This window comes from Cololabis saira, chromosome 3 (genome assembly GCF_033807715.1).
Source record: "Cololabis saira isolate AMF1-May2022 chromosome 3, fColSai1.1, whole genome shotgun sequence".
In the NCBI taxonomy this organism is placed as follows: domain Eukaryota; kingdom Metazoa; phylum Chordata; class Actinopteri; order Beloniformes; family Belonidae; genus Cololabis; species Cololabis saira.
The window spans coordinates 24,031,844-24,058,929 of NC_084589.1; the positions used below are offsets into that span (position 1 = coordinate 24,031,844).

Here is a 27,086-nt window from a genome sequence, read left to right on the forward strand (position 1 = left end):
CACCAGTCTTTCTCATGCGTCTTCAATCACAAGCAGCGAATCGATGGTTTGAGGATAATCGCGTTTACCCGACACAGGCTAAAGGCTGATTTATGGTTCCGCGTTACACCGACGCAGCGCCTACGGCGTAGTTCTGCGTCGATTTAACGCAGGACCATAATTCATGCTTAAGCCTCATTAAATAAGCTGCACAGAAGAAGAAAAAAGATGGACTGGACACACAAATCTCAAAAGTTCATATCAGAAATTAAAAGTTGCATTGCAAGGATGCTAAATATTACAAAAAGAAAAAATCTAAACTTAACAAAAAAACAAGAGGATGCGGGATTTTTAATATATAGTTTCTAATACACAATACCTTTTTTTAGGGTTGTGTTTGGTCCTTCGGACGGTGCATTTGGCAGATTTCAGCCATTCCTCCAGTCAAGTGTAAAAAAGTGTCCCACTTGTTGCTGCAGCATCAATGAATCCTCCTCCAAAGAGCTCCATCAGCGGTCCCGTCTTCACTACACATTCTCACATTTGGGTGTAAATTCGCAGGCTGGTTGTCAGTGCAGGTTCTTCAAGGCGTACAAAGTGGATATTTGCATTAGGCAGACCCTCCCCTCGCCTTTCATAGCTGCTATTGTTTGTCACAGCCGGAGCTCGGATTCAGTCCTTCACTAAATCCCTGACGAAGCAGGGACCGCAGCTTTTTCTGAGCCCAGACTGGCAATTACCAAGCCCCACAAAGAGACTATTATACCAAACCCTTTCTTTAACCTATAATACTTTAGACTTGGTCGTTTAGAACAGAAGTGTAACATAAAAGAAATTTGTGCTTGTTATAAGCTATACTTTTCCGAGCTGAGATGACAGATCTACAGTTGGTGACGTAAAACATACGAGGCTGACAGGCCCATCATGATCCCATGTGCTGGTGCAAACACATGAAATATGCAACAGTGTGGACAATGCACACAAAACATTTATGAATACAGATTTACTTTGATTTTTATTTCATTGCAGATAGTTTGAACCCAATATTTCATATTTCATTTCTGCATTTAAAACCTGCATCACGGACCAAAAATGTTATAATAATAATGATGATGCTGATTCAGACAGGAGATGTTAATTGTGCTGATTTTGATCCATGAAAAGTGGAGCAATGATGGCAGAGAAAATCCTTTCAATGTTTAACAACAATGCCCCATAAGGAGATGTTGGCAGGATTTGCATATTTATCCTTCTACACTGCTTAATATCAGCAAACATTTCAAGGAATCAGGAAGAGTTTTAGCATATAAATGACACCCATTATCCCAGTCCCTCAAAACCATACTGCATAAAGGGCTATAATTTATCAATAGCTGATATAAGACAAGAGCAAGGGTTTTCATTAGGAGAAACCTTAGTCAAACACTATAATACAGAGTTACATTCATAAATGATGCTTACAATGTTACTGTGCTAATAAGAACTTTAAGTGAACCTTTTCCAGAGGTTCCATCAGCATCTCTGGGCTCAGAGGCATTTGGGGTGGACCATCACACGAGTACTGTGGTCAAACTACTCAATACTCCAGCCTGTACTTCTTCTTGTTCAACAAGGCAGTGCAAAACAATGTTATGCACACTTTAGAAAACCCTGGTTGAGAAGGAAGAAGGTACGGGCGTTGGACCCACGTGTTTCAGTGCTGACCTGTCCTCAACAGAGAACATGTGGAGACATTCGAAACAGATGTGATTCAATACTTTGAGATATCTGCAGGGAATATGGAGTAAATCACAACGGAAATGTTTCATTGCCTGGCATCCTCAATGCCAGAACCCTGTTTAAGTGTTGTGGGGAGAAATGGCAGGATTAATAAGTGGTAAAAACGTTAGTTGAAATGACACAATAAACATAAAATATCTTGGAGCTCAGTTATTTTAATAATGTGTATACTACAAACCGTTAACATTTTTGATGTAAGTTTAAAATGGTAGCTTGTGAAGTGTCTTTGAGATTTTGAGATTGAGCATGTTTAGCTGCAAATAAACCAGATGTAATAGTTGTCTGGTTGTTGATCAAAAAGCATCCAGTCTGTGTCAAAGGGTCAGTAGGTTCTTGTGTTTTCCTGGTAAAACAAACTGTTTACATGCTGCTCAGATGCTGTGTCTTTATTTATACACAGTAGAGGAATGCTCTTTATACAACAAAAAAATCTAGATGTGTGGCCTTTATTTGTATACAAATACATAAGTTGATGAGGAAGCTAAAAAACAAACAAACTATACTTATTTAACCATTATTGATTATTCATTAAAACTATCTCACAGCTGATGTGTTTACTTGTTTAAATGACCTCTTTAGAAGCGGTTTCAGGGCAAACATATACCAATTCAGGACAAGTGGTCTTCATGGTGACCAAACCTGGTCCGACGGAGGATAAATATTCATTCTGGGTCCTGTTTAAGGTTTGATGTGAATCAAAGTAAACCCGTTTGCATGTGTCTTGAGTTGGTTAAGGGTGGAATTAGGGATATACTCCCTAAAACAAATGGAAGTCAGTTAGAAGATTGTGTCCAAACTGGTGTTTGTGTTTTATTCAGGGCCACAAGACGTCCTGTAAACTCTAGTGTTTAATAACACTGCCAATTTTTCTGTAATCGTGATGTAATGCTGCCATCTAGTGGATAACAGAGTGTTGCAACACAAAGCTGTGATCAACAAAAGTCACAAGACACCACCAAACTGCAAGGTCAGTGTTGGTATCAGATTACCCGTCTTCATTATAGGTGCCTGAATAAAAACATTTGTGAAGCATGTAAATTATGCTTCAGACAACACAATCTAAAACAACTGTGAGTTTTTAAAAACAGGAGTTCATTTCTTGCAGTTTTGCCATTTTATATAACCAGTGATTCAGAGTTGTCTTACAAAATTGAGTTTATAAAGTTACCTTCTGTATCTATTCTTGCAAATTTGTGAGTTGGGCATTCAATTTTTTTTAGGGGGGTAAAACCACATTACAATGTGTTTAAATGTCTCATCCTAAACTACCTAACATCTCTGGTGACAGGAAATTCCAGTTTTTAAAGATCCTAATTACTTTATGGTCTAATTTAAGCATTTCAATTGAGATAAACTAGAAAAACTAAAATAATCATTAATCACTATTATGGTCAATGTTTTTAAGTAATATAAATAAATCTGTTCAAAGGGTCCACACGGTGGCAGCAGAAACATTCTTATTAACAATGTTATTAAAAATGAAAAAGAACATCTCTGTAATATAAATGAACTATATAACGTTTATTAAAATATATAAAAAGACAAAATACATATATGCATAATTATATCCATGATGAAATATGTATATAGGGTATAATAATTATACAGGAAAATGTGTTTACATATATAGATTTTTTTATACATATAGCAAGATATTTTTGCATTTAAACTGGCAGTGGTGATTTTATACTTTTCCCCCCAAATAAGAAACCCCTCCGTCCACAGCGGCCGTCCTAGAGAGAGGCCTCTGTGAAAAGCACGGGAGCAGCAGCACCTTTACACCTGAGATCCGTGGTTTGGAAAGGTCTCACACAAAATAACATAACTAATCGGACATACACGCTAGCTTGTAGGACTTTATTAAAGAGTTTCTGAAGAGAAAGGATAACTCGGCAAAAGTTATCCGATCTACTCCTCGCTTTATTAGCGCCTCAAATGAACTTGTTGAAGGAGCTCAGCCATTCCCGGTGAAAACCTAAGAAGCCACTGAAAAGCTGTGCCACACAACTTTAGTTATGACGCAATGACATCCCTTTGACCCAGTATCATCTGCCATCCCGCTACATGTTGCCTCTGTAAACCTGATCTCAGGATATACCTGTATAGCTTGGAGAAAGAGGGATAAAAAGATCCGAGCAGAGTAAGAAACATTCCTATAGGATGATTTTAAGTTCTTCACGCTGGTGTGGTTGGTTGTGGTTGGTCCTGTACAGTTTCAGACTGCACACAGAGGGCTGTCATGTCTGGTGGTAGTGGTGGTAGTGGTGGTGATGGTGGTGTTCATGGTGATGGTGATGCTCGTGGCGTTGCACCATAGGAACCACAAACCCCGGGCTCCCAGGAGGGCCAGACACCTGCTCTCTCTCCATGCTCGGCAATACAGAGGAAACTGGGGGTTGCTGCTGGGGGTGGGGGTGGGGCTGTGGCGGCAGAGGGGCTTTGGATGGGGACATGGTCTCGCGGGCTCTGGCCCTCAGGCGTTTACTGTGACTGTATTGCAAAGGATGCTGATGGTGGCCGGAAGTTTGACCTTGGTGTGGCATGTGGTACACATCCTGACCTCCGTGGGCTGCACTGCTGTTGCTGTGCAGCATTGTTTGCACAGGAGGGTGGTAGCCGTGGCATTTAGTGGATTTGCCACCTCCACTGCCCCCATTATTCCCTCCACTCCCTTTGTAGGTTCCTTTCGGGGATTTGAGGAACTGTGCACCTTTACTCCGCACCTCTGCGGGGTTGTAGTTATCACCGATGACCTGCGAACGGCGGTGGTGAACAACTGGGGCTTCTGGTTCCTGGGAGCGCGAGCGGCTCTGGCTTTGTGAGTTGCGACCATGAGCCTCTTGAGGTGGGAAGACGGCGGGGGTTCCTGAATGAAGGGCAGAGAGATCAGTTGAGTTGCAATTGAAAACATTGATTTAGAATTAATATTAGAGTTAATAATCCACACTTCCTAGTGTTGGTGGAAGGCAGTGGTACACAGTAGGTTTGTCATGGCTGGAATGAACAGAATATAAAGATTTCTGCATTTTTCTACTCTTGTTTGTGGAGCTGCCATTTAAGGACTGCATCAAAAAATGTTTTAATAGTTTTACTAAGAAGGATATTAATATAATAAATTTTTCCTCTCTTGTAGCTCGTAGACGTATTTTACTTCAATGGAAGGACCAAAAACCTCCATCTCCCAATTCTTGGTTGAAAGACCTGATGTCCTTTTTATATTTAGAGAAAATTAAATACGGTATTAGGGGTTGCTCTGATAAGTTTTCTTATATTTGGGAACCTATTCTTTCTTTTGTTAATTCTTTGGCATCCTTGGAATATTAATTTAATTAGATTTAATTTAATTATAGGGGAGTATGATATTGCTAACCATGTCTATTTTTTTAGGGTTCCTCTTATGTCTGTTTATTTTAATTTTTATTTATTTATTTTATTTATTTATTTACATTTTTTGTTGTTGTTGTTGTTTTGTGTGTCCTGTATTTTATTGTATTACTTTATTTTTCCTATTATTATTGTCTTCAGTCAGAGTTTGATTGGTAATTGGTACTTACTTTGGGACCTGTTTATAATTACGTATTTTGCAGTGTGTGTGTTATGGGGTGTTTGTTATGTTAAGTTTTGTGTCCTTATTTATTTTATTAGTTTTGTGTGTGTGTGGTAAAATATAAAATGAGGTATTCTGTCGAATCCTTTAAAAAAAATGTATTGTGTAATATGCATTACATCAACTACCCAATAAAGAAACATGTTAAAAAAAAAAAAATGTTGCAGGACTTCTTACAAGGCCATCCTTGTGGACTCTGCATTGTTTGAATTTCAAATACATTGACATCAACAAAGAATTTTTACAATTTTTAGCTCATGGGGTCCCCTATAGGACGGAGGGTAAGTTGCTTTTACAACACTGCTGAGATCTTGTCTTGTTTGGTCTCTTGCATGAGTTAAACAACACTTCCTAAGAATATTAAAACATTTCTTCAAATGATAATCAAACTGATATTCTAACATGAACAAAGGAAAACCTCATCGATAATGCTCAGTCAGGTACGGTGAAGTTGTGCAAAATGCATGAGAATCACTGGGTGGAGCCAGATTATAAATAGAGGTTATCACGGGGGTCAGATTGGCAATGTACAAATCCAGTGACTGTTTTTACGGGATGTAACAAGGTATTGGGCAGTTTCTTTAAGGCACATTACAAAACTGAAAACAGGTGATCACTCATGTGTGCTCCTTGTTTGCTGTGTAAGAGCTTATTGAGGCAGTGTATTCCTCTCTCTCATTATATTGTTTTTTTAGTGTTGCACGATGTGACAACTGTTATAAAAGTAATATGTTGTAGATTTTGTAAGAAACAGAAAAAAGTACACTTGCCTTCAAATCTGGAGGTGTAGTTCTCTATACCAGCCAGGTCCAGGTAGTGATTCCTCCTCTCTGTGTTCTCGTCCACACAGTAATGCTGACCCTCGGTGGCAGGTGGCTCACCCCCCTGGGCTCTGCTGCTGGAAAAAAGAAAAAAGAAAAAAGAAAAGTAATTCAGCGAGTAATTCACACGTTTACATTTTTACTGTATCCAAAGAGATGCTTAAAGAAAATCTTTAGTTGGGATTAACCTGATGTATGATGACAGCCGCTTGTCGGATGAACGACCCTCTTCTTGGTGGCAACGCTCTGAGGAATGAGAGATCAAAGTTCAGGCCAGGAAGAAGTAAACATTAATGATGTACATGCAGAAGACTCATACACCAACAAAACAAGCCTTGGTGATTTATTTCATTAGCTGAATACACATTACAACAGCTGCCAAGAGCGTCTGGCTGCAGACTGCAGAGAAAGTGGAGCTCCACTATTGACTGGAAACACATGATCTCCACACTAGAGTGGTTAGGGGTCATGGTAAGAACAGCATAAAGCTAAAGTTAAGCTTAAGGTTACATATCACACAACGTGGAGGTCATGTGTTTCCAGACTTGAATGGAGCTCCACCTCCCTAGAGTCTGTAGCTAAATCTTCTTTGCTCCTGCCACAAATGCCGCCAGGTGACTTTGTCTGCTGGCTTCATGAGCAACGCATCAAGGCAGTGTCAGCTCTCCTACTGTCTAAGATGAAGATTGTAGCGAGTTGAGTTGAGCAATGAGCATAAAGCACCAGTATGGAGGCAGAGGTGTCAAAAGTATTCACATTCATTACTCAGGTAGAAGTATAGATACTAGAGTTTAAAAATACTCCTGAAGAAGTTGAAGTATCAACTCAAGTTTTTTACTCAAGTAAAAGTATAAAAGTACTGGTTTCAAAAGTAATGTAAGGGGGGAAAAGCCATTAAGGACAAAAGCCATTGAAAATGAATGCATCTTAGTATAATGCAAATATATTAAAGAACCATATATGTGTACTATTGAGCATTAACATGTGTTCCAGAGAGCAGGAGATATGATGAATAGTTGCCTATAAGTATTGTAATGGTGCAAATAGTCAAACTTCAGAGGCATGTTATCATTTATCCTAACCTTTATTGGAATGTACATCCAAGTTTAGTTGCAGGAATCTGAGGGGACGGATGTAAGAACAAAACTGGACAAGAACATCTGAGCCACAACCAAATTCACTCCATCCGGATGGACCAATTTAACTGGATAGTTTTTTTTAAAGGCCGAAATGAAATAGAGTAACAAGGCTGTTTTTAAAATGTAAGGAGTAAAAAGTACAGATAATTGCTTGAAAATGTAAGGAGTAAAAGTCGTCTGAAATATAATTACTCCAGTGAAGTATAGATAACCAAAATTTCTACTTAAATAAGGTAACAAAGTATTTGTACTTCGTTACTTGACACCTCTGTATGGAGGTAAACGGTTATTAAGTGATGCTGACATTTCAGTAATCACTGCATCAGGCACAAAGCCAGCTTAACTCAACGCAACTGTCAGCTTTGTCAGCTTCAGCTTTGTCTTTCAGACACATTTACCTTCGGGAGCACAACACGTCAAAGCCTGTCTCAACAACAAATGCAAATACGGAATGCTGAGCTACCATCATGTGAGCATCCATCATTATTTTTCAGGAGACATGAAAAAAATAGAGTTTTTCATTAAATACTGGTAAACATTGGGCAAAGTCATCATTTCGTGTAAGAAGTTTAAGGTCTAATCAAATGGGATTTACTTCAAGTATGTCATTTCTTTTCCAGGCTGGGAAATAAAAGCTTTTAATGGGGAAGTAAATTTTGGGAAAACCCTCAAGTCCGAGAACGTTTTTGGATTTAGTGAGTTATCTTTGAACAAGAACGAATGTTGCCAACTCCTGCTATCCAAAATCCACAAATAAAGGTTTTGACCGTAATTATGGATCTCATTTTTCTCAGTTACAAATTAACAGCACATTTTCTGCTACTGATTTATAAACCTGTTTCTCCATCAGTTAATCTCTTAATCCATGGCCACCATTTATTTATTTATGATATTTACATGACTTTAATTCACTGGTACTATAAACATTTATTACACTTTAATACAGTGGTTTTACTTTGAGAGGTTATTCCAAGGGAGTCCTGAGAACTGGTCCAAAAATGTCTATGTCCTACATTTGCTATTGCTAATTTGCTGTATATCTACCATTAATATGAAAATAGGAAGAAACAAGAACTCTGATATAATTTAAAGGGTTCAACCTGTTCTCCTTTCTAGTTACCTGCTCCTGTTTCCCTTCTGTGACACCTTGGTTCTGGAGTTAGGGTCAGTTTGACACGAAGAGTCTTGCTCTTGTTATGGCAGGAGTGATTCACAGAGGCATCCACCACGTCATAGATGGTGTGCATCAAACTCGACATGTCCTATACGAGGTGAGATAAAACACAATATTACTATTTATTCATCTCAAAAGACAATCTGACAAAAGGCACAGAGAGCGCGGTACTATTAGGAGAGGCAAAACCAATATGCACACCTCTTTTGTAACTTTTCCACTGTTGTCAAAGTCATAAAGAGTGAAGATCCACTCCTGGCGGTTGTCATCCTCCACAGAAATGTCACACTCCAGGTCCTGGGAAGAGCAATGAGGACTTCCTTAATACACACAACTAAATGGTTTATTTCTGCTTGTGTTTGCCCATCATAAACATTGAGTGCATGATACGCTCCAAGACAAAACACAGCACCGTTCATAACAGCAGGGGGCAGCAGAGTGCAGATGTTCCTTTAAGTCATTACAAGTTTTCAGAAGACATGTACTAAATTAGATTTAAATGGAGCCTCCCAGCCCCTGCAAAATAGTGCTACAAACTTTTTTGTATGCTTTTACAAATATTGAGAACAAGGGAGAAGAGAAAACAGACTTCACTGTGACCTTTCTGTCTCATTCTTAAAGGAAAAACATAATTCTAAGTTGCATCATACGAGTAGAAAGATAGCTTCAGATGTATCTAGTAACATGACCATGACTAAAGAAAGAAAAAAATCTGGAATATAGACCCTGCTGCAAACACACTGACTATTTAAGAAGGAAAGTGGCTCATTAACAAGGGAGGAGACCCCAGGGAGAGACAGAGCCTTTTGTCTTTTTCTGAGATCTTGACAGCTCACGTAATCAGCAGTGATCACTAAAAGGCACATCTAAGGACCTTTTTGCAAGTCTTAACACTACAATCTATCTATTCTATTCATTGCTCCTTAAATTCAAATAGGACATGGTTTGGAAAAATGTCAGCCTACAGACAGATGATCTGGATGATTGTTACCCACAAGCTTTTTACTTTCAAACCCATTGTTAAATACATTTAATGCACCGACACATGCACATATTTATCACTACTGAATCTTAACACGTACTGTAACTTATGAACTGATCTGATCTGGAAAGAAAAACAACAACCACCATGTGAATGCACTGGAAGATTGAGTAAACTTCTTGCAAAACAGTTTTCAGAAACACTGAACAGTTTTCCTGAATGTTATGTTCTTTGCGCTCCCTCTGTTGCACCTGTGGCTCATTTGACAGTTTCGTCATTGTGTTATTGCAAAATAAAGCACCATAATCCTGGCAGTCACTCTCCCACTTACGTCGAGGCTGATGCGTTTCTTCCCTGCAGCTTTGTTGGCATCTCTGAGAGCCTCCTTCTCTCCATCCTCTGCGTGGAGGTACTGCAGGTAACTTTCACATCCCTCCCCCTTCTCCGGAGGAAGAACCACTGTCAAAACAAGACAATTAAAGTTACAGACAGAAAACAAGGCAACATCTTATATAATAAAATATCCAAGAAAATCTCAAACCCTCTCTCAACATAAAACTTTCCTCAGATGTGACTTTGTTCTTTTTTAGTCTAGCGTTACTCAAACAGCCTGCACATTTACTGCTAAGAAAACTGATCACACATGCCACTATTTTGTGTTCATGTCAATAACAAAAATTATCCTTAAAAAAAGTGGTCCTGGCATTGACTGAGCTTTTAACGCCTATAAATAAAAAACCACAACAGCACTTTTATGCCAACATTTAGGCTTATAGCTGCTGTGCATTTGATGTCACGTATTTCTCTCATTATTTTTCCAAGTACTGTATTCCTGTTTGTGTCTGTGATATCTGAAAAGGTGTGGTAATTTGAGCTAAAGACCACAGATAAAACCCTGCTTTACATTTTTTACCGTTGATAGTTCCAACTCACTGAGTCAACAAGAGGACAAATCTTACAAATCTCTCATACAACCTTGGATCTGCTTTCGAGAGCATTACATATCTAAGCCTGGTTTAGCATGAGTGAGAAAGAAGAAGAAAAAACACCCTTCCACACCTACCCTCTAGGGGACAATGCTGATTTGTAAATTGTCTTTCCTTCAGCTCACCATTTGGACACTCCTGGGACAAGAAAGACACAAGTAGAGAAAGACAGAGAGAGGAAGGGGAGGGGGGGGGGGGGGTCAGAGATGTAAGTGAATCTACAGTTCAGACCACAGACACAGAGAAAACAAACAGTTCCAGCTAAAGCATTTCCTACTCAGATGAGCTGGAGAGGGCTTGAGGCTCCAGCGCAGCCAAACACTTTGAACATCTGCGCGCTTATTGTGTTTCACTGTCTGGGACGCAGCAAGCGCGGCCACAGCCAAGCTTTCATATTCCTCTGAGCCCTTCAAACAGATCCCTCGCATCCATCAAAAAACCAGAGATGCACTTCAGCATCTGAGCTCTCTCTCAGGCAACCTGTTTATTCTCATTCTGCTTGACATGAGAGACCTACTGAGAAGTGTTTGATGGAAGCCCAGAGTTAAAGGGGGGAAAAAAGTTTTTCTTGCATTTCATGCTTATGGTTCGAATCTGAGGAGTTTGGTTTATGCAAAACAAACTTCAAAATGAGGTCTCGGCAGGATTTATTTTAAATGGAGAATAATTGCCAGATGGAAGTTTCCATACAGATAGGATGGAACTCATTTATCACACATAAGTCCAGAGCTGTGAAAAGATGACAAAGATGAAAAGAGAAAAGGCTCTCTGCTGTTGTGTGTCACACATGTGCTCACGCAGAGGCACAGAAGGAAGGGGCAACGGGGTCTCGGTGCGTACCCAGAGTCGTTTTTTTAATTACAACTAGATTGTGGAAACAATGAAAATTAAGTGCAGCACAAGCCCTAAACCACAAGTATTTAAACAACAAATGATTCATCTTATTTACGTCATTCTCGGTCCTCTAAGTTGCTCCACACACACTTTGAAATAAAATCCTACCAGATTGAATCAAGCAGGCCCACTGAAGTGAGGCAAATAAAAAACAGATAGATCCTAGAAAACAAAAGAACTCCATGTACCTTTGACAGAGCTGAGGCTCAAGCTAGAGTCTTAACATCTGCATGCGTTTAGGTGAATGAGCCCCCTTCCCTTCTTACAGAGTAATCACAGCGCCAAGGCCTGTGGTTCTATTTAACAATCTCAAAGACTGTGATTATTCCTCACTTCAGAGGATGATACCTCCGGCCTGTAATCTGGTCCTGACCTTCAGTGCTAACGGGGGGGGGGAAGCCCGCTTAATCTCAGGGTCAAGGCTTGCGCAGCCTTCGAAAATTGGCTACTGGAGGCATTGAGAGAAAACAGCGAGAGAATGGGAGTAAAACACTTGGTGGGGGTGGTGAGGAGGGAAGCAGGGGGGGCTACAGGAGGAAGGAAAGGAGCAAAAGGAGGAAAAAAGGGGAAAAGGAGGAAGGAAAGATCAGAGGAACAAGGACAGGAGAGGAGATAAGAGTGGAGGCAGAGGAGGATGTGGTTTGTGAGATAGGACCTATCTGCTGCTTACTCCAGTCTCTGGGAGCACGTGTGGGAGAGATGGAAGTGGGCTTTCCGAAGCTCTGGAGGGCTGCTGGGAGAAGTGGAGACAACTGGTACTGTTTCTCTGGGCCCCAAAGAAGGAGCCGTCTTTTAATCATCAAATAGGCATTCTCCAAGCGAAAAGAGAGAATGTGTATTCATACACAAAAAAATACACACAGTTTCCATCTTCTGTGGTTTCTGTAGCCAAGTTGTTGTTTTCATTCTGTACTGGAGGCTTTTATTCCCTCCTTTGTACTGCAGTCCCTTAATGAAGGGCAGCATGTAAGGAAAAGGAAGTTCACACAGACACACTGTTGTGCCGCTCGGAGAAACATCAAAGATGTTCATTGATTCTTCCCATCCTCGTTCCCCCGCGAGGGTGCAGAGCAAGGTGTAAGCATCTCCAAATGAAAGATGAGATTCGGTGTTAAACATAACGAAACAAATCAATCAGCCAGCTGCCAAAAGTTGATCTTTTCCCTATTTAAAATACAGATATCAGGAGGCATCTTGCTGAGCACACAACAAGAGAACCAGCAGGGTTTGTTTGAAACACATGGCTCCCCCACAAGCACCGACACCACCTCCATGCTCATTACACCCATTGGAGGAGCTAATGAGAGAGCAGGCTGGGTCTGACCGCAGTCTGCAGTTTAACGTATAAACATATGGCATCTCCAGCCGCATCGCCCACGGTGTCAGGCTCAAATCTGCCCACCACATGTGTAATTAACTGCTTTCTGGCATCTCGCAGCTCTCATTCTTTCACTGTCAGATCACAAACTGCTCTGTAGGCCACACAAATCTTTTAGTCCTTTGGTGCAAAAGTGTTTTCTTTTTTTTTTCAGGAAACGTATACACCTGAAATTCTTAATATACAGATCTGTGCAGCATGAAAGATACATGAAAAAAAAAAAAAATACACACGTGGGTGAGACACTCCAGGAAGAGTTACAGGGAAGTGATAAGGTATTAGATCTCCCTTGTCTTAAAAAAAAAAAAATGGATTGGAAATATGTGCTGACAGTGTTGCGTGTAAACAGCCTCTCTTTCCGACGCCTTGACATAAGAGACAGAAAGAAAGGTGTGTGATGTTTGTTCCTGTTTAATGCAGCAGTTCTGCCAAGCTTCCTTAAAGCCCCAGTCTACTGCCAGACTTTTATGTGGGATAGGGTAACCAGGGGAAGCTTTCATAGCTCCCTACCAGGTGACATCAGACATCCCCCAGCAGCCTGTCTCTCCCGCCGTCTGCCTACCACCCATCCTCCCTCTGGAAAACACTGCACATCTTTGTTCTCACATCTCCCCCTTGCTCACCCCCTAAAAATAAGTGCATACACTTTTTTTTTAATCCATTCTTTAAACCATATGATGCACCACTGATTCTGAAAATCAAAACCGGGGGAACCTAACATTAATATAGTTTACACAGTCCCTCTGGCTTCAGGATAGGAAATACAGAATCAGATGTCTTAATTCGTGTTGAAGAACAAACACTTACTGTGCAAGTTTGAAGATGTGTGTTTTTTTTTCTGCTTATTTCTCACCATAAAATATCCGAACCGACACCAAAGTAAGCATTACTATTTTGATTAGACACTTTCTGTTCTGTGCAGTTCAAGGTCTGCAGTCTAAGTTATTTGTTTTACTTGACGTGAATATCTAATTGGGAGATAAATCCTGAATGGCTATTAGTGGGATTTTCTGACATTTCAATGGGCGCCACAGGAAAGGCTTTGCGACCACCAGCCCGCCGACTAGCATTCCTGATCCAATCCACCATTAATTGGAGATGAGTGCGTGGTTCTCCACTAAAGAAAATGAGGAATGAGTATTATCAGTGTAAAGCAAGGAACACCACTTTGCAAACAAACTGCTTTTTTTTTTTTTTTTTTTTTTTTAAACCATTCTGGAGAATGAAACTGGAGAGGGAGTGGAGCCATTGAGAAATAAAAACCCCTCCATTCCAGAAGAAACCAACCTGGCCTTGACTCAAAACCAGATGTGAGCGGTTATACCAAAGAGAGGCAGAGCCAGAGGAGAAGGGGACGAGAGTGGAGAGAGGGGAAGGGGCTGTGCCTAAATATGGGGAGCCTTAGAGAGAAGATCAGTTGCACAACTGTCAACTTCTGTCTCTTCTCCTACGAGACATAAAAAGAACAATACATAGCTCTTTCGACTGCTGCCAAGCCCCATTCTACTGGCACTTTAGACTTCAGCGTTCAATCAAAGTCAAGGTAATTATGGTGCTTGGGGTCAACAGTTAGTAGAGTATAACTATTAAAAGAAACAGTATAATGTAGATGATCAACACAATAATGATTAGAATAATCACAGTAATGCTTATTCTATGTTTTGCTATGTATTGTCACCATAAATAAGCCACAAGCAATCACAAAGAGTTAACATTTTCAGGTTTAGTGTGATCTGATTTGCCTTTGTCTACAAATATTTGTATTTATCTATGCATCACTGTGCCCTGACATGCCTTCCTATGAATGGAAATCAGATCAGAGCAGAATACCATCCTGTCATCTGGACTAACCCCATGCAGCTGAGATTGCCATGGCCCTTTTCAGGGCAGCAGGACTCTCTCACTGAGGTCAAACAGGAGGCAAAACCTCTCCCTTGGCAAGACATGAATCACTGGGGCGAAGCCTCTCCGGTCCTAGTATAACAACAGCTGTGGTGAGAGATGAGCATGCTTGCCTGTGTATGTAAGAGTGTCATGTAAACCGCTGAAAGTCACCGTCTCCCCTTCAATCAGCAGAAAAACAGTGCTCCTGTCCCGTCCTCACCCTATCACTGATCTTTCTCTCACTTTGATTATGGTCTGCTGAATGGCATAAACAAAGATTAGCATCGCTGGCTGACCACCTAGCATCTGTCACCAGTGCTGTAATCAGTTTGGCTCCATTAAAGAGGGCTTTGATAGGACTCTGATGTAATGGAGCGCCATCATTTCAGCTGTCATCCAAACAGCTCCTGGAGGGTTAAACCATGTGCATGTGCTCATACCAGTGACTGAATAACACTCTCCAATCTAAGTTAAGCAAATGGGATAAATGTTATACACATAGCATGTTGTATTCATGTATATGATCAATCACTACAAAGGAGGAAAAAAACTAATCAAACAAAATGCACAAAGTGGCTTCATGGTTTACTCGAAAACACAAAAAAGGTCTCTTTAGATATAAAACCTGGTGCCACACACGTTATGACTGCACCAGAGAGACCATGTGGCTTTAATACGCTGGTACCAGAGCTTTACTGTTGCACTATATCACTGTTGCCTGCTGGTGTAATGCAATAGTCTCTGCACAGACTTTTATATGACCGATGTCATGTGTTACACGCTCTCATACATTTAATGATACCCTAGAAAAAAAGTTTCTTTTAACTGCCAAAAATGAAGCACTTCTTTATTTAATTCTGTTGAGGGATTTTCATTAGTAAAGCTTTGAATCTTTTTGAATCTTTATGCAAATGTGTGCCTTAAGTCAGAACTGTTTAGCAATTAAAATAATGTTTTTTAACGGGAAAGAATGAAGGCCTATCTAATTTTACAGAAATTAATGGTTATAAACAGCTTGCTAAGTAGAGATCCTTCCAAGAAACTAAAACATAATCATAAAAGCTGTGATATAATTAAGCATCTGAATAGCAGTGCTGAATACGGGGCCTCAAGGAGGAAAAACTGTATATCAGCCAGTGAAGTATGGAGATTACTATCTGCTGAATGATTCACTGCTTAACTGTTAAAAGGAATTGACCCATAAATCTTTAAGAAGATAAATATCACTTTTCAAAATTACTGTCCCTTAGCTTACCCTTATCTTTGGATTTTCTGTTCATTTTACCCCCTTTTCCTTTTCTTTTACTTTCACAGCAGATGTGTCCTGTAACATTGAATAATAACTGTGAAAAACAAGAATCAGGTCCATGCTTCTTTGATGAGGCATAGTAGATGGGAATTAGGAATTAAACCCATTTGAACCCATTTTTAAATAAATTACTATTTCTCGTTTAACCTGATGACTTAACTACGGTATATTAGAATCAACAGAAATTACATGTGGAGTTCCCCAAGGTTCCATTCGAGGACCCTTCCTATTTAACATCTACATGCTTCATTAGCACAAATAATAATAGACAACAAAATAAGTTGCCATAACTATGCCGATAACACATATCTTTGACATTGCAATGTCTCCAGGTGACAGTGAGCCCATACAAGCGTTGAGTAGATGCATAAAACTCAATCAATGAGTGGATGTGCCATAATGTTCTTCAATTGAACAAAAACTAAATTGAAAGTTTCTTTTGGACCAGTTTAAGAGTCAGCAGTAGCATACAGCTTCAGTTATTACAGCTACAAACCACTGATAACGCCTGAAATCTGGGTGTAGTCATGGACCTCAGTAGAACTAAGAAAATCACTCCAGTTCTGAGGTCCTTACACTGGCTCCCTGTACCTCAGAGAATAGACTTTAAAATACTTCTGTTAGTTTATAAATCACTGCATTCAGCCTTTATGCTCCACAGATCCGGAACAAACTTCCAGAAAACTGCAGGAACACGGAAACCCTCAGTTCCTTTAATACATGGTTAAAACTCATTTGTTTACAGCTGCGCTTGACTGAATTATTTAAACCATGCTGAATTTAACTTTAAACAATGTTAATTTTAGTACTACACTGTAACTCTAGCTTAAGTCTAGCTTTGTTTTACCACTACACTGTAACTGTAATTACTGGAGAAGAGGCCGGATAAGTTTTACTTCTTCCTACCCTTTTTCAGACATGTTACACAGGATTTATGTGTAATGTTGATTGTTATGCGTGTGCATCTATATATATATAGATTGGTGTGTGCACATTGGGTATACATTTGTTTATTTTGTGTACATTCATTTATTTATTTAGATTTATTTATTATGACCTGATCCACCTACATCTATGTGTGCTTTTACCTTTAAGTCCAGCAGGATCACACATATCACATTAATATTTAAAATAAACAGGAACTTGAAAAAAAAGAAAAAAAAGGACTTTAAAGAAAATGTATTAAGCCTGAGTTATGGTTCTGCGCTGTGCACACGCCGTCGCCGTGACGCCGTGACGCTGTCGTGAACCCTTCGGACTTCTCCGTCACTCCATTTCGCCGCGTTCCACTAGCCCCCGTGACCGCTAATTCGCAATCTTTTCCTGAATGGTTTATCCGACTTTTTCCGGTCACAATGAATCAAAAAGATAAGGACAACTATTGTGCAAAAAAACAAAACCAAAAAAATCACACATACACGAAGAAAAGAGCGCTGAAAGTTCACGACTGCTTCAAACCGGAAACCGGAAATGTGTTGCTACCAAGCGAACCAATCACAGCCCTCTCGTCTAAGTTTGGTTTGCGTCGCCTCGACGCGTAGGCGCGGCGTCGTTTTGACGCAGAACCATAACTCAGCCTTTAGACATGGCCTGAAATAAGATAAACACAAGTGGCTGCTTAGTTTATAGTTTACAGTAAAAAGTGCTGTGACCAGTAAATATTCCTTCTGTAAGATTTTTTCTATTTCCATTTAGATCCAAAATAAACTACACAGCTACAACAAGCATGTGAGAAAACAGTCAAAAGATACACCACATACTCTGAGTTCACACATGTACCCTGAAAAACAAGAAACAGGCTAGTGCGCATGGAAACTGTATATCAAAGCGAGTGTGGAGCTCAAACAGGATGTTTCTCTGTTTTTGGCCTCCATGTGAAATTCTGTAAGCTCCCGCACAGGCTCCTGGCTCTTAAGCCTGTCCAGAGGGGAGCACGTCCAGGCCGATAAAGCTGAGGGGATTTGTTCCACATTCCACAGACCCTTTAAACAACAAAGAGGGTCTCAGAGTGGCAGGGTGTGGGTGATGCGACTCTGACACCAATCCTCTTACTGTCCAGAGGTAGGTGCATCCCCCATCTTAGCAGTGTTTGATACTAGACAGCTTTATGGATACCATGTAGGAGGCGGTTTAGTACAAGTCGAGCTTTCAGCCTTTCAAACTGCATGTCTGTCAGTTAGAGTTGACAAAAGCTCAGTAAACACCTCACTGTTGTGCCAGGTAAAGACCATTTCAACACAATCGCTCTCACCTGTGAGAGGACTGTAGCTGGTGTCAGGTTTCCAACAGCCAGCCTAGCATTGAGTTGTCAGTTATAATTGTTCTCACCTGTGAGATAACCGCAGACACCGCTGTTTTCACTCCTCATTTTGCTAGGCTGAAAGAGACTTGAGTCACAGCTTTGAAAAGCAAGTCCAGCAGATCATAGGGGCGAGGCTCTGTGGTTGGAGGCTGGTGTAGCTACAGGCACTACAGAGCTCCTGTGGGTGACTGAGAAATGTAAACAAACCATGTTGGGGAAGGACAGCTGCATGTCATTTTGGAAGAGCAGAAACGTTACCTAAGCTTGATATGTAGCACATTTTACATCCTAGTTTATCTGATGTATCCCTTTAGCCTAATATGACAAATTTCAAGGAATTTAAAAAAATTTTAACCACCAACCATGATGTCTCAATTACATGCTCTTTTGGATGGATTGTCCGTTTGTTATTTGGTAAGGAATTTCTAGGTGTTTGTCTATATAACAAGACAACCATCATTTTCAACTGCTACTTTTAATTGTTATTTTTTTCATTAATTTCAGCTTAATCAATGCAGTTCGCTAGCATCTCCATTCATCATCCCTGTTGGTTAGCTGTTTTAACTGTGTATTCATACACTTTTGATTATTTAAGGATGTAGCCATTTATTTTTTTTAACCTGTGCACAAGTTATATCTTTGCCCACTTACTACCTATTGAAATGTTTACCTCATGTCAGCTTGTGAATCAGTCACATAATATGAATCTATTGTCTGTTTCCACAAATAAATTCAAAAATGTTTCACTTTGTTCCGGGTATATCATTTTAGGATTTAAGTTGTGTGTGTGTGTATGTGTGTGTATATGTATGTATGTGTATATGTGTATATATATATATATATATATATATATATATATATATATATATGTTTTATTTATTTATTTTCCAGGCTGCTCACTTGAACTTAATGCACTCCTTTGCTCTGTGGGCTTTCGGGTCGGTGAAAGAGCTGCCAGAAAGTTCCCTCGACATGTCTTCCAGCAGCAGAAGAACAGGTTCAGGGTCACGACCACAGCTCTACAATCCACTAGTTACTGCTCCCCATGGGTAACTAATGTCGGGAAGTACAGGTCCATATAAGCAACCACAAAAAGAGGAGCCATGACCAATCAGTAATGTAGCATGAACCCTCAATACATCCATGTGGAATGCATATTGTACCAATAGAAATGAAAGGCGGTTGTACTTGACTGTCAGTGAAGTGAGCCCCTGAGGGGATTCAGACCCGCTGGTCGGAAGCAGCCAAAACACACAATTCTATGTGGTAAGATGCAACAAATAAGGCAAGTGGGCAGGCAGAGCCTCAAATAACTCATCTGCTATAGCCAGACCTCAACTCCCCTGACGCCACTTCTTGCATAAATGGTAGTGTTTCTCCTCACGGTGAAAAATGTGAGGCATTAAGCTATCTTGGGTTAAAAAAAAATTGGCACAAATTGTGGTACTAAATATCTGAAACACAGTTTAAAAAAAAAATCTCCATTCAAAGTGTGTGCACACTTTTCCTCTCATTTTTGTTTTTGTGGTTGTGTAGTTGTCCCTGATTGTCTGGTACCACTGTCTCCTCTCGTCAGCAGCCAGCAGGGATTGCCAGCCTGAAACACCACGAGACTTCTTGACACTGAAAGAACAAGCTTAATTCCGAGCTGTGAAGTTCCTCACAGGCCTGGAACTGGACGTGGGGTCATCGCAGGGTCAACACCAAGTATTTTCCTAAGGATTCCTAAAAATACACTCCTGCTGGGTGCAGGAAGCAGAGGAGACTCTCAGTCTTCAGATGATGCGCAGGAAGCCTGGATATGTTTAATGGACTCCAGCCAGAAGTCCACTGGCTTGTAATGCTTTGGCGTTTGAGAAGCAACTTCCCATGAAAAAAAAAGGGGGACGAGGTTGAAAACTGAAGAGGAACAGATGCAATGTGGTTAAAAAAAAGAATAAAAGAAAAACGAACAAGCACTTGCCCCACTGATGTAACAAAATCTATGCAACGGTCTTTCATATTTCTGTTTAACTATTCTCAAAGAAAACTATTTGTAAAAAGAGTAAAAAGGGTGCAAGTTTTGGCATCTGATGAATCACTTTCACATCACAGCTACAAGAAAGACATTTTAAAAGCCTGACTGAACCATGAATTATATTTTTTTGTGATGCACTGCACAAAAATGCCAAATCAGAGCTTCTGAGGCAGCTGGGGACTCGACCATAATATCTTCCTTTTAGACTGAGGCTTGCATGTGTGCAATTTAGCGACGTGACAGACTAGCTGTTTGTTTGAAACACTGCTTCCTGGTGTGAAATTCTAAAACGTAATTCATCCATGGCGCAAGCAAAGATCAAAAGGCTATGAGTGGAAGGCTCAGCTCTGCTCTACCTCCATCTCCAGCTCCAGCTCTTGCAACCTAACACACAAACGAATGGTGCTTTTGCAGCCATAGTTATGGCAGCTAGATCTATGAGGCTGGGAAAGAGTTTGCACTTAAACACGGGCTGCATCTATTTCCCTTTACTCTCTTATCTTATCTCCAACACAGAGCAGGAACCCCGATGGAGTCTCTCTCTGTATCATACATCAAGTGTGGGGGCAGTCCTCTTGAAGCACTATGTGTGACACTTGATGTGCGATAAAGGTTCTTGAAAAAGGATTTATGCTTCAAAAAGCTTGCTGATGTGCAATAAGACCTTAAAGCAGGGAGATAATCAAGTGCCACCAAGAGAGACCAGTTCTTCAAAATTGAGTATGTGACGATGAGTGTAAAAGTTCAAATATTCTGATACACTGGCATTTCTGAACTGATAGGATCAGTCAGGCCCCTATCAACAGCAAGAAGTAGGTGCTGGTAATACAGAGAGACCTGCAATACACGTGTATTTCACTGTAGTCATTTTTTAAGAAGTTCTCCCTCTGACTTGAGAACTTTCCACTTACTGAAGGTTTTGTTTATTCATACGTTTCTTCCCATAGCAACAGATTTTCCTCTAACATTGTACTATTCTATGACACTGCATGGCACATAAGTCACTAAGAAGTAATATAATGAATTAACATCCAGGGATAGGGAGCATTTTCTTTGTGATGTATGTCCTATGAGCAGATGGTGTCTCTAAAGGGCTCTCAGTGAGGGGGAAAGGAATCTCAAGGAGAACTGCTGTTTATTTGAAATGAGCCTTTAGGTAAACATGTTACATGGCACACAGGGCCAGGTCAGCTTTTGAAGTGGACGGGCTCAGGAAAGAAATGGGTGGGGGAAGAAAAGAAGGCTGCCTTCAGAGGAAATGAGAACAGAGGCCTCTTTCAGCAGCGTTTCATCCTCTCCCTCCTTTTCTGTCACATATAGAACCAGCACAAAAGACGTCTGGATGTATAACCGCAGAATATTGCAAGCACCACTGAGTTCTTAATTATATTAGCTGGAAAAGCAACATGCATGATAAAAGTAGGCACTTCCTTTTTTGTTGAAGGTTCTGATGACGGGAACAGGTTTGTGTAACAAAAGCAAGTTTGCAGCCATTCCCCATCGGAGAGGAATGTTTTCTGCAGAAGGAAGGCCAGGCTTGTACTGTCTGCCGAACTTGGGTCCAAGCTTTGAAGCTGCTAGTGTGTTTCAACAGCTAACCACTTTCAGATGGGACTGTGGCTTTTTATGAGCTGAGTAATAGTGATACCTACACATGTGGAGGCTTGGGGTCCCAAAGAGGGGAGAGCTGTGCTTAGAGTAAAGCGCAAGGCTCCTCAGGGATCTACGTTGTGCTGTCTTTGATAGATCTCATGCAATGGTGTTCTGCATATGAAAATCAAGGACAGGAAGAAAATGTCTTTACTCGTGACAACAGTTCTGCTATAAATTCCACCTTTTTTAGCGTTATTGTAAGTATCAAAGTGAATTCACATGGAAAAACACTTTAATTCAGCTCAATACTTTTAGTCAAAGACTAAAATTGCATGACACTTACTCTGTTGGCATAGATAATACTGCTGAGAACAGCAAAGCGTAAGTAACAATGGGAGCAGCTTTGGATGACCTCTACCACACTTTTCTTTCCTTTTTTGGGGGGTCTTTAGGATACAGGAAACCCCGGTCGGTGGTCTTAAACTTAGCATGGAACCAGGATTGTGAATGTGGGGCAAAAATGAAGTATGTGAATTATTCAGAGGAAACCCTGAAGGCTTTTCTTACGGAAACAAGACACAAAGTGAAGCGCCTAATCGACATGTAAACTGCATCAGAAGATGAAAAGGATCAATGAGTAGGCGAAATACACAATTGAACGGACTATTTTATTCTTTTAACTCGATCATTCAAAGTCAAAGTGCAAGTATATACATATCTCAGATTTATGGCTGTCAGCGCGTTGTGCTGCACACTGCTATTAAGTTTCCCTATGTTTGTATTGTGTAATATATACATCAGGGCAGCATCTAGCTGACTGGAAACAATCTCAAGTTTCCCCTGGGGGAATTCAATGGATAACATATTCCTGTTCAAAAGAGGAATCCATGTCCTCTTTGAGCAAACAAGCAAAACCTCAGACTCTCTTCCAGTCTCCAAATGTTAAAACATCAACATCTTAAATGGTAACATATCTGGAGTCTCTCCTCTGTTCATGAATTTTACAGCTTCCTTTATCCTCCCTAAGTTAATCACAAACACTTTTCTCAATGATTATGAAATTAAAACATTGTAATCAATTACCATTAGTTACAATGATGGAATATAAACTATAACTAAACAAAAAAAAAAAGTAATATTCCCCTGGTTGTTCTGAGGCTTGCGAAATGAAGTCCACTTGGACAAGAACAGGGGTTTATGTGGAAACATACCTTGCACACTAAAATGTAATAACCTTTGAGTCTCCCGGTGTTTTACTTGGCTGGGAGAGCACAAGATCAAACACAGACTTGAATCCAGCAAACTTTGCCAAAAATGTCAGCGCTAAGCACTGGACTCCAGCTTTAGGTATTTTCTTTCCTCTGGCAGGGAGCGCGAGTAGAGACAAAGACCAGCATTAACCCTAGATGGGGCTGCCCCGAACAGCCATCAGCAAACTAACTGGGCAGGGGAATCGAGGTCCACCTGCCGTCATCATCATCATCAGTGACCACGCACATGTAGACCACGGAGTGGAACTGAGAACACGGGGCGGACTCCAATCTGGAAGTTGGGATATTCACATGTGAGTGCTTTAAGACTTGCTGTCATCCGCTGGTGTGAAGCTACACTAATCTCTCTGATGTGCACAAACAGATAGCTCATAAATATCATGAAAGCAAGTGACAAGAAGTAAGTGACTTCAAAGCGGTGATGATGGGGCTGTGATATCTGTAAGTGTAACTGAGCTCCATTTTACACGTCTGCAGAACGGCTCTCCAGTGATAAAGGGAGTGACGGTACTGTCATTTCTCATTTCTATGTCTAATTATATTCTATTCTTCTTCATGCCCCTGGAAGGTTTTCAATTCACGCCATTAAATATAACCAATGGTTTGTTATATGCGGATGTCATCAAACCACAAGAGCAATATTTATTTTTGTCCATGAAAGTTGATACAATTATTTATTTAAAGTCTTTAATAAAATCTTGTCAAGGTATCTTTGAAAGGTTATATAAATACTACAAGAAGACATGTAAACTACAGTTAGTGGATGGCAGTCACCCTATCAGACACATGAATCTGATTGGGACCCAGTGCCACTGCTGCTTCTTAAGAAGTTAAAGTTCTCTCAACTTTCCATTGTAAGCAAACCAGAAACGTGAAGCAACATACAGTTTTACATGAAACGCACAGGATCATCTCAATGGGAAGAGAATTCAAACCTGTAAATCTTGGCTAACATTTCATACTGTATCTTCAGTGGTATTTCTTGCCAAGGAGTGGTGACTTCAGAGGGAAACAAGATTAAAGATTAAAGCAAATTTTTTATCTAAACTGGACAAATCAGCAGAAATCATCTGTGTATAAGAACAGATTGGTCAAACTGTTGTGGGTGTGTAGCTTTAAGTATTAGTGAAAGGGTAAGTTCGACTTCACAAGCTTCATTTTAGGAACTATTTGACAAAAATTCCAGCTAGAGATGGGACTGAGTTATGAGGGGCCTGATCGGCTAATGGAATGATGGCACTAATCAATAAATTAATATATTAATTTAGTTTATTTTTATTTTTTTACAAAAGCCCTAAATTATTCTGTTCAGATTAAGCATCATTCTTTTTGACTTATTTAAAGGTTGGGTAATGAAGATGTTTGTTTTTCTATTTTCTACAGTTTTTGCACATTTATTGCAAATATTTAGTCTGAAAACACCAAACAAAATGCCCACAACCTCCCTGAGATATCGGAATCACTGCAGATAATCAGAGATGTACATCGGCATTCGATTGGAACTAGACAAAAAATTTGGATAGCTGTATCTCTGATCCTACATTAAAACAAACCAAAGATATGTTCCTCCAGTTCGTTAACTGTAACATGGTTCAGCAGTTGATGCCGTCTGATCATCTTCTTCTAGCATTCCTAAATAAATGTGCACAAATGGAGGATCTCTTCCTTCAAACACTCTTCTGTCCTGCTGATGGTCAGAAGAAAAGCCTCCTGCTTCTCCATCCACTAAAGTTTTAAAGACACAGTTGAAAAGGGTGTATTTTGTATCATTGTTTTATATTGACCAGAGTATGCTTTGCCATATGCATTTAAATAGGAAATCAGGAAATTGTGTCATCTTTTGAAAAATTGCATAATATGTTTTTGTACGTTATTCAAGAAACCTGGTGGCTTCAGTCTAAAAGAGCACGCAACATGACTGCTGTAACCAGCTTCCTGTGGTGGCCAGCTGCATTATGGGATACAGTATGCAAGGTAGACTGGTCCATTAGACATTGGAAATTTCTTTCTTTTTTTTTTTTAAAGAAACACAGCATCTGGGTATTTTTTGCATAATACAGATTCTGCAGGTGTTCACATAAACATTGCATACGACACTTCAGCAAAATCAGTGGGCACTAATGTCCGGTTTGAAAAGTGTATTATCAAATTGCAGTTCTGTACAGTGGCCCTTGCACATCTTGTTACATGTTTTATAAGTAAATTTACAGGTTGTAATGATGGGTCAAAAGCAGCTGACAGTTTTTCAAGCCTTTCTGCTACCTACCCACCACAAACCAAAGGTTGTCCGAACAGCTCTTTTTAAGAATGCCTGAAGTGCCAATCACTCTCCCTGGAGATGGGTTGGGTTTTCACCATCACTGCATGGTTTCCACTGAATTATTTGCAAATTTCAGCCTGATCCTAATTGTATTTTAACTCAGTAAAGCTGACACCTTGTGACGCCTGTCCATCAGGCAGGGCGGTCAGTGCAGTGGCCCAAGTCCATGCCAGACATTATGAAAAGCAAACCGCTGTGGTAGAGCTGTTTTTGTTTCCTCAAAATTAATATTTATTTTGCCCAGTAAAATTTGATTATATTATCTCATTTTGAATATCTATTTACAGCTGAAGTCTGAATCCGGCCTTAGAGTTGCCTAGAGCCTAATTTTGTTATCTCAGTACAGAGTCAAGCCAACTACGCTGAATTCTTACTGTAAAAACACAAGCGTGTTACTGATCTTTTCAATTAACTCAAATAAATGGAATCAAAGCCTAAACTAAATCTGATATGAAGCATCACAGGAAAGCCAAATCAATCAATCAATCAATGCTCATCTTTTACCACTCAGGACCGAGCGGGACATCCGTGCATTAAAATGCAGATGTGGTTGGACCTGCTGCCACAACAGAACAGAGCAGCTTGGATTACAACACACACACCCAGAGGGAGAGCAACTATTATCACTTCAGCCATTGGAAGTAATTTGATTATTGCATCTGCAAATCTGATAAATATTACGCTAAAGCATCCAAAAATCAACAGGCTGGGAGGTTCAATAAGGGCATTTGGTTCATCACAGTCCCAATGTCCCCTAAATGTTTAATGTGGCCCTGGTTGGTACTTTAAGCATCTGATCCAGTGTTGGTTATTTAATTCCTTTTGTAGGCCATAGTGAGTTTTTTGGGTTTTTTTATGAGCACTGCTCACCAGGGAATTGGGGTGAAAGAGGCTAAACTGCTTCAAAGTACTTCAGACAGAATAAATATACTCAGAAAAATAAACATTTCATCTACTAGGAGCGTCCTAATGTCTTTCCCTATTTGGAACAGGCCACACAAACAACTCTGTGCCTCTCACTCACTCACACATGTGAAGACTGAAGGACCTGACCTCTGACTCAGAGGTGATACGCACTTAAACAATCGAACATGAAAGAATGGCTAAAACAAGCATCTCGTGCTCTGTGACAAGTGTTGAAGCCAACCAGATGATGATGTTTACACTGACAGAGTGTTTGAGTCAAACAAATAGCAACCTGTGCAGAAAAAAAACCCAGTTTCATTTGCATGTCCAAAAGCTGGGAGAAGACAACATAGAAGCTAAGGTGAGATAAGGTCACTGGTCAGCTTCTGTCTCTCTCCACAATGAAGGGTATAAGTCGGATGTGGCCCTTCCCCCTCTACCTTTAAAGCCCTCAAATATCTCCCTTAAGAAAGAAAAAGCACCCTAACCCCTGCTCCTCCTCCTCTTTTCCTATTCCCTGCCACCCCCTTTCCACCACAGCCCCTCACCCTGCTCCAGGATTTTGCTGTACAAACCAGGAACAGATGTCTGCCGGGGCCGTGCTGAAAGACCCCGCTGTTCTGGATGCCAGCCACATGCTTTTCATTCAGAGATGAAGGCTCACAGCTCGCCTTCTTGTGAAGCCAATTTTAAAAAAAGGAAAAGAAAAAAAGTAAGGGGTGGAAAAAACAAACTCTCCAAATGC

At 40.3% G+C, this 27,086-nt stretch overlaps 1 protein-coding gene across 2 annotated transcripts in view; it reads right to left on the reverse strand.

Moving 5' to 3' along the window:
- Window positions 1–1,731: 1,731 nt before the first annotated feature.
- Window positions 1,732–27,086, reverse strand: part of nkd2b (NKD inhibitor of WNT signaling pathway 2b) — a 29,355-nt gene continuing 4,000 nt past the window's right edge. Inside the window, exons 4-10 of one of the 2 annotated variants that reach the window (XM_061716707.1) lie at window positions 10,545–10,605; window positions 9,813–9,940; window positions 8,701–8,796; window positions 8,446–8,587; window positions 6,375–6,432; window positions 6,136–6,260; window positions 1,732–4,624 (exon numbers count right to left, since the gene is read on the reverse strand). In XM_061716707.1, coding sequence (XP_061572691.1) covers window positions 3,996–4,624; window positions 6,136–6,260; window positions 6,375–6,432; window positions 8,446–8,587; window positions 8,701–8,796; window positions 9,813–9,940; window positions 10,545–10,605 — 1,239 coding nt within the window. In that variant the 3' untranslated portion in view covers window positions 1,732–3,995. Of the gene's footprint in view, window positions 4,625–6,135; window positions 6,264–6,374; window positions 6,433–8,445; window positions 8,588–8,700; window positions 8,797–9,812; window positions 9,941–10,544; window positions 10,606–27,086 lie in introns of both variants that reach the window. The other variant, XM_061716706.1, reaches the window with a different exon arrangement.